Here is a 16,301-nt window from a genome sequence, read left to right as displayed (position 1 = left end):
TAAAATAATAGTGTGGTTCAAAGTATGACGGGATACATAAGTACAGAGTCACGTCAAATGTATATCACAAAAAACAGACTTAACAGTAAAAGTAATATTAATAAATAAAATAATTTTGTCGTTCAAAGTATGACGGGATACATAAGCACAGAGTCACGTCAAAAGGATATCTCAAAAAACAGACTTAACAGTAAAAGTAATATTAATAAAGACAAATAAAAGAATACTATAACACGTTATTAAGATGATAAACAACGTCATGACCTATCGTTCTGAATGAAAATAACTCAATATAGGTATATAAAACGGTATAATATACTTATTATGAACACAAATGTAACCTTGAAATGACTGTGCTCTGTGATAGATATGTTAGGAATAGGAAGTATATCATTTAGGTTTGTAAACGTGGAATTCATGTTTTATATCACCCCAATTTTTCGGGGGTTCATGCTGGTCAGTCTTTACTTTTATATATTTTTGTTTACCTAATTTTGATTGTACCTTTAGTGTAATTTGTTTCTTTTCTAATCATTAATATTTCATCTCAAGAACTTCCAATATTTAATGCATTTATTTCTATATTTCTAAGAAATTACTGTAGACAGAAATGACAATAATCAAAAAAATATAAATCATATACTATTTGGTATCATTTCTTTTTTAAAGGTAAAACTAATCTAAGATTGGAATGTTTTGAAATATAAGAATGAAATCATGAATTATATTAACCTGGTAAACCGTTGGCTGTAGAACAAGGCTCTCCTGTAGTCTCTTAAAATGATAAAAAGAAAAGGAAACATTATAGCTATTGAGAGAGATAAAATACATCTTGCACTAATGCTCGAAAAGTATAACCATTGTATGTATTTAAATAAAATTAACAAACATCAAAATATTAGGAATTAGTCCATGATCTATCTATTATACGCAAGTTTTTCTTGGCAATAATTTGTTCCGTTCATTTCCATCTTGTAAATCTGTTATCGGTTTCCAAACTGTAACCGTGAATTTGAAAACATCATTTCTGTATTTGCCACTTTTGAACATATTTTGTGTTAAACGCTGCAGAATAATTATATAAAGATTGTTTTTATTACATGACCTTACTCAGCGTGATAGAAATTATAATACGCCTATGTACAATTTTATTTTGTTACAATTGTTGGCCTTACTACGATTTTATCAAAATGATCTTTTTCTACAAGATATAAACGAGATGTCAAAGTCTACAACTCACCTATAATAGCAAGAAAAATTACAAGCAATTAACAAGATTAAAACAAAATGATGTCAAAGTATACATACAACTCACCTATAAAACTGCTAACTTAACAATCAATGGTAGATATAATAATTTTATCGCATTCATACTGTTTTAACCAGCAATTGATTTTCATTACAAACCAAAAGTAGGAAGTGTAGCATTGTCAGGGTTTAAAACCTGTTTGTATATACTAGATTGGTTGATAATTTAAACTATGTATAGTTCTTTAAATTGACTTCGAGAGTCAGAATATATATTTAGAAGAAATAAGGCACATAGGGAGTATAAATCAACAAGAGGATTAAAGTCAAGGTTTGGTCTAACTTTTGGTCTTTTATTTTGTTTTCTCTAATTCTTATACGATTTATCCTTTTCCTGACCTGTTGATTTTTTTTATTTAACCAACGTGTGGTTCGTTTGATCTCAGTTCTTCAGTGGTCAAAATTCGATTATGACTTTAAATTGTCTTGCTTTCCTCTGAATTTCCTATTGTGACGTCATGAAAAAAGGTGACCATGCCTGATGACGTCACATAGAAAGAACACATCTTTTTGCAGGTCATTCGAAAGGAAGGATTCAATTTGTCTGCATATCGTTTAAAAATCATTAGAGAAACAGATTCCACCGCCACATCTTGTGCAATACGATATTTATCCACTCTCGACAGTTAAATTTTAAGTATGTAAAACGTTCAGCGAGCCTCGCGTTTTTAATTTGAAAATTTAACTGTCTCGAGTGGATTAATATCGTATCACACTCAATACAGTGGTAGAATCTATATTTATCAGCTTTTTAACGATTGTATACAGTTTTAGGGGACGATTCATAGTTAAAACAGCCACGTCTTATCTTTATACAATAAAAATATTTATGGAAACAATTTGATACCTTATTGATACATCAATTTATATAACCATTTAGAATGGCAATATTCGTCCTATTTGTATTGTAACTAAAGCTATTTTTGACCTTGATCGCCAGTTTGATTATTTTTCCCGAATATTGTACTTCAAGCATGGAATCTGAAGCTGTTGGCTACTTGGAGGAAGACTTTGGCAGTTGCCCAGTTAATCTTTTAGAATGAATATAGATATACCCTTTTTCAGCTGAAAGCCGAGTTAAAAAAAAGGGACAAGAAAATGACAATCGTAAAGATAATAAAGTCGGTAAGTAAATCAGATGTATCGTCATTTTCCAGACAAAGGACTACTAAAACAAAGCTGTTTAGAGCAGAAAACGTATTTAAAAAATAGAAAGAAAAACTAGCCCGTTAGAAGTTCGAAATAAGTATACAAAGCTTGAACATATTTTGTGTTGGAGGAATTCATGCGCATCTAGCCAATTAATGTCTCTTTAGTGGAGATCCTGGTTGAAATTGTTGAAGATTCAGAACACACCAGTTATACATACATTAACGAGCTGTTGAAACCAAAAAGTACATGAAGTATGACCAACCCAGCAAAAGAATAGAGCTCCATGTCGCTATAATGACATTAATCTGATTCGATTGCCGCTGCTAATCCATAGCACATCCATGCACCAGGTCAAGTTCAGTTTGTAGTACATGCTATTCCCCTGTTTTTCTCCCTTGGTTTGCAAACACATTTAAAAAAGAATTTTCTTGAATAAAAACAAAGCTCGCCACTTACAAAACATTTGTTCAGTTCTGTTATTTTCGGTGAGTAAAAATGAAGAATACGGCTCCTCTTATAATAACTTATACCATTTAAATGCTATCTATTATGGATGTTGTTCCAAAAGTACACTTTTAATTATAACACCACAGTAGTCCATTCTAGTTTCGATTGAAATGACGTTAGTTTGACAAATATTTCCAAATTACTGACAGTAACAACAGGTACAAAGGAAGTTGGTTCGATTCCAAGAATTCTACATACTTGTTTGTCTTCTGGTTGGAAATAAACATTGTAAGATCTGATCAGTCTTTTCTTTTACGATCCTCAAAGTCTCTTGATATGTCTTTCCATTGATGCTGATGCATATCACGGTGTAAATGTTTAAATGCATCCACTTTATTAATGTTTTAAAGACTTAGAAACTAACAAGTTGAAATTCATTCCCAATGAGTTATTCCATTTGACTGTATTGCTTATATTGGTTATTGCCACACTAACAATATTTGATAAATCAACTGTCGTGAGTGATTTAATATATGATTATTTTGGAAAGTATAAATTACGGTAGATGATTATTCATTAACGACGACATAAAACCGTTCATATATTGCAAATCCTTTTTATAAAGAAATTACTCCAATGTTTATTCTAATACTTATTGGACGTATAAAATAAAGGAAACATTTCTCCTCCTAAAAAACGAGATTTGCGTATTCGCTCCTCCTTTTATTTGTATTTCTTGTAGTTTCCTTGACCAGTATGTTGTTTCCCTGCGCTGTACTGATAGTAGACAATGGAATGATGTGCGTTTCATCTAATCTTCTATTATCAATTGTTGACTGAAAATCATTTATATTTAACAAGCTATAATTGTTACTGATTCCGGTAGTTTCAACGACATTTGCTGATGAAGGCAAACTCAGTGTGTCATAAATGGTATTTGGTCCTGAACATGTCCTTTTCTTACACTGCGACAATATTCGGAACCTATAAAACATGACATAATTCATTTGGTACTTTTTGATCTATAAATAGAATTAAAGAATTTAAGAAATATGTTGATCTTAAAAAGCCGATAATGTACAGATATCGTATATCTTTTGTAATAAAGTTTCATAATGTTTCATGCAAATAGTGCTTTTTATATTAGAGTTGAAAAAAGTATCATTGATCTTGATATAAGTGCTCTTCAAATTTCAAATATTTGAACGGAGAAGATTCTATTATTTATTGTTAAATCAAATACTTTCTCTTTTTACAACTGCCATCATATTTTGATTTGATACTAAAAGGATATACTTGATAGAAAATATTGATATTATGATTCAGAATAATACTTTTTGATGTATCAATGTTAGAAACAGTGATACATATATTAGCCAATCTTTGAGATTTAATTTTTTGCAAGTACACTTGGAACTTCCTCTAATGTATTTTTGTAGGGTTTATCTTGTCCTTAGTTATGATCGGATGGGTAGATATACAAATGAGGAGATATGGAAGGTAGTCAGTGAGACCACTTTCCACCAGACTCCTAATGACGTGCATGTAAGCATCTATAGATCACAGTACAGCCTTCAACAATTAGCAAAACCCATACAGTATAGTCTAGACAAGGCTTCACCATTACAACTAAGAAATTGTCAGTCGATTTTTACAGACGGAAAATAAAGTAACGAATAATTCGTTGATCACCCTTCAATGCTTGCGTAGATAAAAAACTTCGTGGAAATATATAGATTCCCTCTAAAACAAATTTGGTTGATTCCTTTAACAGCCGCCAAGCCAGACCAATCCCCTTTCAACAAGTAATAAAAAGACAATGACGAAGGATTCAATGTAAGCCAGCCTCTTTTATATGAAACATATGTCCACATAAGCAATGATTGATTCTGCCATCCAATTTCGATCATGCTTGCTATCGTTACTTAAATTATAAAGAGACACTTAAGAGCCTAAACCGCCAAGGTGGTAAATAAACCCCTGCTCAAGTGAATAAAGTTTCTGGGGAAAAATAATTTTAGTTAACTCGTCATATAAGTGAAAAATTGAGATAAATTTAGAAAATTGAACAAAAGTAACCAATAGACAATATGATTACCTAATATATTTATTAAAACCCGACTATATGGTGCATTATTTCATTGAAAATTCCCTACAAACATTTGACTATATCCAAAGCAAAAAAAAACAACGTTCACGCTTTTCTTGCATGCTGACATGCAGACGGTCTTGAATCCGGAAAAAAAGTCCATACCTGACAGCAATTTCAAGACGGTAGCAATCACTGCTTCGAGTATTACAACCTTTAAGAATTCTGATATTTGAACCTAACTACTACGTATCAAACAAATTTGTCACTGTTGTATTAAAATCTAGTGGAAATTCTGATAATATTTCAAAGGACCAATAAACCATACTACAGCAGTTGATAACCTTATTAGTTGTAACCTTAAAAGTCATGTTTGATGATCTTAACTGTCATTAAACAAGGCTGACACTGTTACTAGTTTAAACATATTTTATCTAGTCAAAGTAAAAATGGATTGGACATAAGTAAACCATACTTATGAAGTCCACTCAAAGTAAAAATGGATTAGACACAAGTAAACCATACTTATGAAGTCCGCTTCTAACTACAATATATAACAATACAATGTTAATATGAGCACGCAATATTTCAAGATATACAATACTTTACAAGTGTAGCTATTGAAAAAAGATGACAAAAATAATAACTGAAAAACTGCTAATGATGTTGATGATGTGAATGTACCGCAAATACTCTATTCAGTACCATATGGCAAGAAATCTCTCGGACCTTTTGATGAATTCGAAAACATGTTTAAATATCTGGACGTGTGTTGCAACTGTTTCTAACAAAAATAGAAAAAAAAATGTTATGAAGGAAATGTTATATGCATGTACGTCCGTAAAACACGCTATTAAGTAAGGTTAACTTCAATATGTGAAAAAAAACTTTTTATTAGCTCACCTGGCACAAAGGGCCATGGGAGCTATTGTCATCACTTGGCGTCCGTTGTCGTCGTCTGTCTTCGTCCACAAAATTTTTTTCAAAGATCTTCTCCTCTAGAACTACTGAACCAATTTCAACCAGACTTAACTTGAGGTGAATGATAGCAGTTACTACCCTTGGAAGACATTTTATTTTTGCCGAAACTTTGATAGATAGCGAAAATCTTCAGACAGCAAAAGTGTTCAGTAAATTAAGACCTACAAATAAATAATGAACAAACTCCTCAATTGATCCCTTATAGGAGTTACTGTTTACCACTTTTTTGTTGTTGAAGAATCTATGATAGATAGAGAAAGCTTTGAATGGCATGTTTAAACACGCATTAATATACATTAAACAGCAAAATATTCCTTGATGCACGATCAAAACCAAACATTTCAGGTAAGTGAGTTAGGCTGTAAGGAGCCTCTGGTTGTTATTATTGTTTCCATGTGGGATTATTAACGTACAATTTACCGATGTTTAGAAGGCACATTCGTAAAACGATTGTTGCTTTGTTTTCTGCATAAACGATTGGTATATATAATAGCTACCATCTTTAAAAATAAGGATTATAAAACACTTAAAACTCTAGTAAAGAAGTTTTGAAAATACGTAAAGTGGAAATTGGTAAAAACTTTTGAAAACGGTTTATTCATATTTTTTTCTTCTCAAAATAACCATTAACATGATCAAACGGTGAAGAAGATGATGATGGAATTCTGTTTAACGTTCATTGAATAATATCCTTTGCATATCAGGACAAGAACCTATTAGTATGATATGAATATGAAAGGTATCTATCAAACATGCTGAACCGGATTTTAAACGTGCTAGTTCAACAAGAAGCAGTCCGTTGGAAGACATGTCACACTAATTGGACTCATTTTCTGATTCCGTGTTGACAGGTCTTTACTCATACTCATAAAAGCTGCATGCTTAGTTGAGAAGCAGCATATACCGATTTTCAATTCTACAGTTTTACCCGGAAAAAGATCGAACCTACGATCTCTCTCACTCGATACGAGCTACGATAACAGGAGACCACTGAGACGGTCTGCCTATTATGATGTTTTATGATAATTTTTATTATATATATTTATATTCAAGGTCTCAACTGAATTCAATATATTTGATATCTTTCTTAATATTAAGAAGTTTATTGATATATTTATAAAAAATGAAGTACAACAAAATGACATAAACAAGAAATTATCTTATATTTTTCCGCTAAAATAAGTAAACTTTCAATTAGTAATTGTATGTGTTTGGTAGTCTATGAACTCTTTCATAACCTTAAATACTAGGATACATAAAATGGTGCTCGTGAAATATGGAGTTATTTTTTGAAACGAGTACTTAAAACACCAGATTTAGTGTATAAATGATTTAATTTGTCAACACGAATAATAATGCAAGCAATAAACTGTTTACATGCACAAGTTTTAACAGATCACAAGGACTTATTTATGATTGTCTAGTTTCTTCGTCGTTTTCGGCTTTTAAACTATTTCTTTTCTGATTGGTCCCCTTTCCGTCAGACATGCGTTTCTTTTTTTCAACAACTGCATACACATTACTCGTTGAGGGTTGATCTTCACTTTTATCAAAGTTCGAGTTGTTTGCTTTGCTGACAACAGCATATTCACACCCACGTTCACCAGGTGCTGTAACATGCTTCATCCTTTTCTTATCCGGCACAGAATAAATATCATCTTGAATGGTCACCTTTTGTTTTGTCTTAGGACCAATAATTGGTTTTTCATTTGTAGACCCGTTCAAATTAGACTTTGACGGTGTCAGTTTTTTTATGTCATTTGAACTGTCATCTCCAGTTAATTCTTCGACTGACGGTATTTCATCCAAATCTACTGTATTGTAATTACTATCAATATCAACTGATATCCTGTTTGTGTTTGGACTATCGTCGTTGTTTGGTGTATGAATGGTATCAAGAGGTTCTGATGAAACGTATAATACATTGTCACGTAGACCATAATCATCATTACCAATATTAACTGCTAGACCTGGTTTAGATGTTGATTTTGAATGGTTTCTGAAATGTTATAGGTTTAGCAAATCTTATACAAATTTGTAATGAAATCATCGGTTAACATTCACGGTTTTATTTTATGCAGTTGGTTTTTATATGATTAACTCGTTTTGAATCTTGATATTTTATTTCGAATATATATAAAATAAATCTAACCTTCGCAATAGAAAAGATATATATATATATAAACAGATCTTTACCTAAAAAACTTTAATCTTCTCTACAACACAGACAAAGTTTGTTCATCTGAATTTTACGTTTATTTATAAGCTCGATTAACGTGAAAAAAAATTTGCCTGTATAACATTATACAAATGAAATTATTTCTAAATGTGTCATTTAAAGATACTCCGGAAATCTACATCCACTCCAGATGATTAAATTTTCGAAAACACGAAGCTTGCCAACTTGAAGTGTTTTAGATATTTGAAATTACTAAGTCGGGGATGGGGATATATTTTATCGTACAAGAAGCAGTAGTTTAATAAATTTCTTTAAAGACTTTTACACAATACATGTATATTGACTAAATTGAACGTTCTTTGAAATTAACTCCAAAAACTATATGTGCAGTCATCGCCCATGATCGTATTCTTTTGGCAGAATACAAATCAAATGCCACAATCTTCTGTACGGTAAACATATAAGTAACTTACATACCGTCTATAGATACAGATCCCAGCAATAACAACTATAATGGTTACAAATCCTCCAACCGATGTCCCTACTGCTAATGGTGTTGTGTCATCCTTATCTGGAAGATTTGTCAATTAATACATTATAAAATATCCTTTCTATTAACAGAAAATTAAACAAACACATAAATACGAAAAGAAGAATAAAATAGTTCTCAGGAAAGTAAACTAAAAAAAAAAAATCTCGGAAAACTGCATGGTTAAACGCATGTCTAAGCGAAAGTGTAAACGTTTATTTCGATTTGCAACACTCGACACGCACGATATTCGACACTCCAAACACGATATGCTATACTAGGCATGCGATATGCGACACCCGCTCAGTAACATCTTGTAATAAAGAATCAAGATAAAGTAATGGGAATTAAATTGTTATAGATGAAATGAATACGTGGTACCAAGGACAATCTACAGCTTTCAACAAATAGCTTAGCAATATAATCAGCTCTCGCTCAATTTTTCTTTTTCATCGAACATAGGAACAGTTATAAACTGCAATGAATAATAAATTATTCAAAGAGAACTGTGAAAAAAGTTAAGAACCTAGTGTTGCTATTGATATGCTCAACAATCTCAAACGTTAGAATGAAGAATTGATTTTCTTTTTTGTTAAACAGGAACTTGTTTATCTGTTACACAATCATGACATAAGTAACCTTTATTTTTCGGTTCAATTGCTTGGTTTGTGGTTACAGAACCATCGGTACTTGTGAAATTTAGAATGTCGAACTCATTAGTGTCAATTGCTGTTGTTTTTGGTATTGTTGTTGTTGTTGTTTTTGTGGTTTTCGGTACTGTTGTTGTTGTCGTTGTAGGAACTGTTGTTGTTGGTATTGGTTTTGTTGTCGTCGTCGGAACTGTTGTTGTTGGTATTGTTGTTGTTGTTGTCGTGGTCGTCGTTGGAACAGTTGTCAGAGTCATCTTTGTTGTTTTTTCTGCTGATTGTGTTGTGCTAGTTGTAATGGTGCTGCCAATGCCACATTTTAGCTCCAGTTGTTTTCCCGATTTATCAGAGACGGCTGTGAATCAAAAACACACCATTGTTATCCTAATAACCACAAATAAAAGGAAGTAAATCTTTTTTTGATTTTACTATTATTGAAGCAAAGGTCATTGCAAATAAAGTCTTCCAATTAAATAGGCAATTAACAAGCATCTCGTATCTATAATTCAACATATAGCTACTATTTTAATCGTTCTTGTTTGTCTATGTTTTTTACTTAAAATTTGTTCGGAGCAGTCATTTTTTTGAAGTTGGTCCTGTTTGAAAAAGCCGGAAGATACCAAAGGGACGAAAATCATAAGTGGAAAAAACAAACAGACAAATAGACACACAACAGTCTTCAAGGAAATACATAGAAAACTCAAGACTGTACAACACGAACCCTACAATAAACCAAGAGTGATTGCATATGCTCCGAAAGGGTATGCAGAGCCTCAGTCCATGTGTCACCTGTCGTGGCCAGTAGTACAAATTCGAGGAAGACAGTATCGTGACTACAACAATTAGAGCATATCCGTGGTCATCTCTGACAGATATGACCCATAATGGTTAACCAAATCATGATGGTCTGTGTTAAACCATGGAAGAGAAATGAAATATAATACTTCCATTGTTAAACGAACCATTTTTTTTGGTAATTCCGGTTATTTTTAATTTTTTATTTTATCACGACAGTGGTAAATAATTACGTATATTCCAGAACAATTGATTTACTGAATCAGCTATACTAAACAATACAAAGAAATATGGCATGACCGCTAATTAGCATCTTGCATTCAAAAATAACAAGCTAAAATAAATCTATGATATGACGTAAAATTTTTGACTCATTTCAAGCACTTATAAGGCAGTCACATACAATTAAAACTATTCCAATGAAATTAATGGAGGCGGTGCATTTTTTCTGTTGTTGAGTATATTTCAATATAACAAAAATCCCCAAATTGTCTCCCCTAAAAAGTTTTTTTCCGCATAAAACTTTGCTATTTGTGAAATTCTTTCAACTTTGATAATAGATTAAACTTAAAATACGTGATTTACTTTGTATTGAATATATTTTGCTCGTTCGAAAGATAAATTAATGTTTAAATTTGCAATATTTCCAAACAAGATAAACAGTAAAATAGGCTCGATCTGTCAACGTATATTTGTTCCGCCTAACAGAAGTTTCACTGGAAACTTTCTTATAAACAATGTCATAATATCTGTTCTTGTTGGAACAAATACTCCATAACCTTTATTCGTAAGGAAAAAATAATGTAATATTTGTTCCAACGCGAATATTATTACAGAATATTTTGTATTATATTATGAAGGAACTTCTATTTCGTGAATGATCTACCTTGATTACTTCCTATTATGATCATGGAATATAATTACGTCACATTTGATTATGATTTAATGTTAGACGTCATACTGCTCGTGAATCCAATATGGCCGACTCCAGTGATTCTGAACAGTTTTCTGACAGAAAGAGTGATGGTGATTTTGAAGTTTTAAGAGGAAGCTCAGAATCGGAAGATGGAATGAATGATGAGATAAATGAAGTTCATATGAATGCAAATCCTTGGTTCCGAGTTAGACCTCCGGAGATTGACTATTTCCACGACCAAAGTACTCAGTACGATTTATATATGGCCTATGTTTCTGTACACTGTGTGACTACCGTAGGAAGTTTTCCCGTATCTTTTTCCTACGAACAAAATCCCGCCTTTGAATACAGCCATCTAATTTATCTTGTTACACATGCATTTTGTTCATCACTTTCTGTTCAGTCGAAATCGTTAAATAGAATAATAAAAATAATTTCAAGAAAATGGAAACGATAAATAAGAAAATTATGACCAAATAAACAGAATATAGATCTCATATATACCACGTTGGTTTTTAAAAAATAAATATCCACCAGAAATAACAATATTGATATGAAGAAAAATATGTTGTTTTAGTAGATATAATAGAGTTTGGACGTATACATGTATATAGATCGAGCGAATGATCATACGGGATAAATGCCTACGACCCTTGCCTGTTGTTTAACGTTAAAGAAACTCGAATTCTAAGACCTCTTATAAATTTATAAGATTATTCAGGGCGAGAAATATACCACTTTAGTCTAGATTCCATGAAATATGCAATCATTAGTTAGATGCAATAATAATAGAGAGTTCCGATACGAGGATACACCAGTGGAGTGAAATGGTCATGACATAATTACATTCGAACGTTCTAGGCTTGTTGTTTAATAATTCCATAATTTCGATCCCGAGCACTACTGAAAATTCATTATTTGATGAAGTCCACATACAGTGCATCACAATTGGTTTCAGAAACTGCACATTTCGACTGCTCTCATTCATTTGTAAAAACTCTCTATTTCTGTTTTATGATCTTTTAATATGAAACAAAAAAAAAACATCAGCAGAAAGTCCACAAAATGAAAACAAATTAAAAATTGCGTAATCCATAAAAGTACGGCCGACGCAGCTAAAATGAAAATTTGAAGGTACTTAGTTACATGCATTACGTTACATTTTGTTACGGCGCATTTCTTCGTCTGTGTAGCCACTCCCATAGTACACAAAAGCGGCAACTTCATTGAAGACTATTGTTCGACGTAAGGAAAAAAAACATCGGCAGAAAATCGGCCCGTGGTAGTCAATGTAGTATTTACAAATCGGCCTAAAATCGGCCCGTGGCACATAAAACGTTAATTAAAGTTCTAATAAATTTTTCAAATTCATATTTCTAATTTTTTGTTCGGGTCAAACTTCTTGTGCTGAAGAAAAACATGGACAACCTGCCAATATTTGCATATTTAGAAATCATACCATTAATATTTAGATATAACAAGCCGCCAAAAGTGTATTCTCAGCCGGATATTTTTTATCAACATATGTTGATTCTAATGCAATTCGTTTAGATTGATAATTTTCATTAAACGTTGATAAATATTTTGAAGGGTTAGATACCATGTACTAACAGTCTGTAACTAAGGACAGCCAACATTTTGAATTCCGATTTTTTTGTATGTAATCTCTTCAAAAAATAATAATAAATGTCACATTTTGTGCCTCGAAATATTTTTTTTTTAACAATATTTAAACCTTTCAGAAGAATTTTGAAAAGGATAAATGCGTCTAGTGTTTATCTTTGACACCGGTAGTATACCTATTACGTCACATTGAATAGATGCCAAAGACGATGTAACAGTTTTGAGGATTTTTTTATTTATTGCATTTTTAAGACAAAATATTTACTAAAATGGAATTCATTTTAATATGTGGCAGATATGGAGATGGAGATAACTGTATTGTCTTTTAAGCTTGGCCTTCGCAAAACTTGATTTTATTTTCACAATGTTTGCGCGTCGCTAGGTAATCTCAATTTGCGACAGAATCTACGTTTTACGAATGCCAAGCTTAAAATACAATACAGTTATTTCCTAAGTTTACATTTGATTTCCCCTATTAGTCTATGCTAAATTGGCACTTGAAAAAAATGTGCAGAATTAAGCTTTGTTTCAAATAAAGAATTACTAGGCCCACATACACCCATTTATTTCCCCTATTTGTCTTTGCTAAATTGTAAGACCTTGTTGATAAATATTCCGTATCCACTTCACAAATAAAACACGATGGTCTTGAAGTATGGATTGTAGGTACTGACGTTGTTTATCATCTTAATTACGTGTTATAGTGTTCTTTTATTTGCCTTTGTAAATTATTAACGTTTACCGTTTGGTCCATTTTTTGGTAATATCATTTAGGCGTGGCTCGGTACTTGTACATCCCGCCATTGTGTTGTTGTGCTGTGGTCACTTGTTGTATCTTGTGTTTCTTTTTTATGTAGGTGCTTAGTCTATATGCCAAATTGTTTTCCTTTGTTGACATATTTGTTTGTTTTTATAATGATTGAGACTATAACACAATCTTGACTGCTGTACCCATATTTTGACATTTTTACCTATTATGTCTGTTTGTTTTGTTAACATATTGTTGTCAGTATAATGGAATTTTATGCGACTGTCATACAAGTGAGAGGTATACCTAGCTATAAAGCCAGGTTTAATCGACCATTTTCTACATAAGAAAATGCCTGTACCAAGTCAGGAATTTTCCTCGGAGTTCGGTATTTTTGTTAATTTACTTTTTTTGGCACTTTAAAAAAATGTACAGAATTAAACTTTGTTTCAAATAGGGATATATTTGGCGTGCATACCCCCGTGATTTCCCCTATTAGTCTTTGTTAATTTGGCACTTTTTAAAAAAATGTGCAGAAGTTTATCTTTTTTTCAAATAAAGAAATAATTGGCATGAGTAATCTTTTATCCTGTCCAGTACTACAGACAAAATTGCACATAACATTTCATTGCATATAAGATAATAACCATGACTAGAAGTTAACCAATCAAATTTTCTAACCTCTGTTTCCTGTTTCCAAGCTTTAGTAACCATGTTACCTCAAGTTTCCAAAATATTTTATAGAAACACCAAATACAAAAAAGAATGGTGCTTTGAAACCCCCAAGATATATGTTTATGAAATGCAGGGTTAACTTTCTACAACAGTTTAATTCATTTGAATATATTTTTGGACTCTTTTCGTATGACACTAGATGTGACGTACTTTGACTTGGTGGTATTATACCTACAGGTGTAACACGACGGTTGTCATCTAAATAATTGAAAATACTTCATCTTCTGGAGTACTTAAAATCGGTAATTGATTGTGATAGATTTTGTGAAGCACAATTTTAAGTGAAGTGTTTGGTAGACTGCCATGATGTTGTTTTTTCGACAAATTCTAGTTCTTACTGATTTTTGGTATCTTATCCCTTATATTTCAGCTGATAATTTTTTTTAGCTGTTATATAACTAATTTCATTCACCTACTCGGTATCAGTAAAGTAATTTGTAGGTATATTTTAAATCCTAAGATAACATTTACTTACGGAATGGGTTTATCATGCATGATACACTAATAAAACATAAACAGTATAATGGTTGAAAAATAGATTTTCCAAATGTCATTGAAAATTTATACCCCACTGCTTTTTATTAAGAAAAACAGCAGCCCACTTCTTCAAATGGTCCAATCGAACTTGTATATTATTGATCAAAGATTATTTTTTGCTTCATAAAAATCTTATTTCACCATTGATTGCTCTATAACAAGTTATTCGATGTGCAAATAGTGCAGCATTCTATAGTAGATTATTGCCAATTTAGATTGAATATTGTAATGGGATAAAATAGTTTTTTGTTCATAGTAAGCTAAACGCATTGAATAAGTTGTCTCAAATATACAGTATATTTAGAATATAATTTTTGAAGAGATTTCTGAATTTGCTGCTGAATTTAAAGCTTCCACTAAAATCATATATAACATTCGCCTAGAAGCTGATGCTTCGGTTCTGACATAATTTAAAGGAAAAATATTAAATACACAAAAAGAAAACTTTATAATGGTGGTGCTTTCTTGTTGTTTTTTTTTTTACCTAAATAATAATTGACGTTTTTCTTTTCCTCGAATGTGACCATCCGAGTTAGACGTATCACCGGATTTGTATTTATAAGTGAGCAACAGGAATAGTGCAAGTTATGCTTACCTTTTTCCGGAGCACATGAGATCACCCCTGTTTTTGTTCCGATTCGTTTTGCTCAGTCTTTAGTTTTCAATGTTGTGTTTTGTGTATTGTGGTTTGTCTTTTGGTCGTTTTTAGTTTTTTTGCCATGGTATTATCAACTATTCTCCCAACTTATGAGTTTGAATATCCCTATGGTATCTTTCTACTTTCTTTAAATGAACCTAGCTTTACATATTTTAATTGAGAAGTACATTATACTTGTAGCCATGGTCACTATGGCTATTTATGTTTTTTTAAAAGGTTGTTTGTGCTTTTCGTTGTAAACCTTGGTATTAAATTTATAAAACCTACATCGCTAGTACTTGCGTTGTTATCTTTTTTTCAAATATGATTTGACAGTTTTTGGTTTTGTTTTATGGTTTTATATAATATATAATCTTATAGTTTGAGTAATCATTAGTGATAAATTATTCCAGAAAGATGTCTTGTGGTACTGAAATCTATATTATAAGTATAAGTTAGTATGAATGATCTAACTATATGTACCTTTTTTTATTTCTATACAATACCCTTCATTAGGTTTTAAAGTTCCACTCACAGTCACTGATCTAATTGTTATTTTATTTTTGATTGTTATATTCTTTGGAATAACAACATGACCGACTATGCATTGAGCTTCCCAAAAAGTATCTGTTCCGATACCAAATGTTAGTGCCAAACCACATTTGTAAGCTAATGGACTCGAACTGTTTTCCTGACCAAATCTTTGCATAATTACTGTTACTGTTTTATTTTGATTCATAACAGAAAGTTCACATGTGCAGTTTTGCATGGTATCTGCCTTTATTAAGACAGAATTGTTATGGTTATTTTGTAGTTTGGTATCAGCTGTGCATATATTGATCACTGAAATGAGAGAGGTAGCATGCGCAAATAAACTTACATCAAACAATTATGTACAAATAAATCCATCTTCATATAAAACGTGTTTTCTCAAAGGCAATTTTTGGAACATTTGAAACCATACTTATAGTTGCACAA

The 16,301-nt window shown here is 31.7% G+C and overlaps 1 protein-coding gene across 2 annotated transcripts in view; it reads right to left on the bottom strand.

The window, feature by feature from the left end:
* Window positions 1–6,606: 6,606 nt before the first annotated feature.
* Window positions 6,607–16,301, bottom strand: part of LOC127725435 (hepatitis A virus cellular receptor 1-like) — a 301,965-nt gene continuing 292,270 nt past the window's right edge. For both annotated transcript variants that reach the window (XM_052232394.1, XM_052232393.1), the window contains exon 6: window positions 6,607–7,976. In XM_052232394.1, coding sequence (XP_052088354.1) covers window positions 7,388–7,976 — 589 coding nt within the window. In that variant the 3' untranslated portion in view covers window positions 6,607–7,387. The remainder of the gene's footprint in view (window positions 7,977–16,301) is intronic.

This window comes from Mytilus californianus, unplaced genomic scaffold, assembly GCF_021869535.1.
Source record: "Mytilus californianus isolate M0D057914Y unplaced genomic scaffold, xbMytCali1.0.p SCAF_15, whole genome shotgun sequence".
NCBI lineage: Eukaryota > Metazoa > Mollusca > Bivalvia > Mytilida > Mytilidae > Mytilus > Mytilus californianus.
The sequence above is the reverse complement of the archived record's forward strand: the minus strand, read 5'-3'. Positions and strand labels throughout refer to the sequence as shown.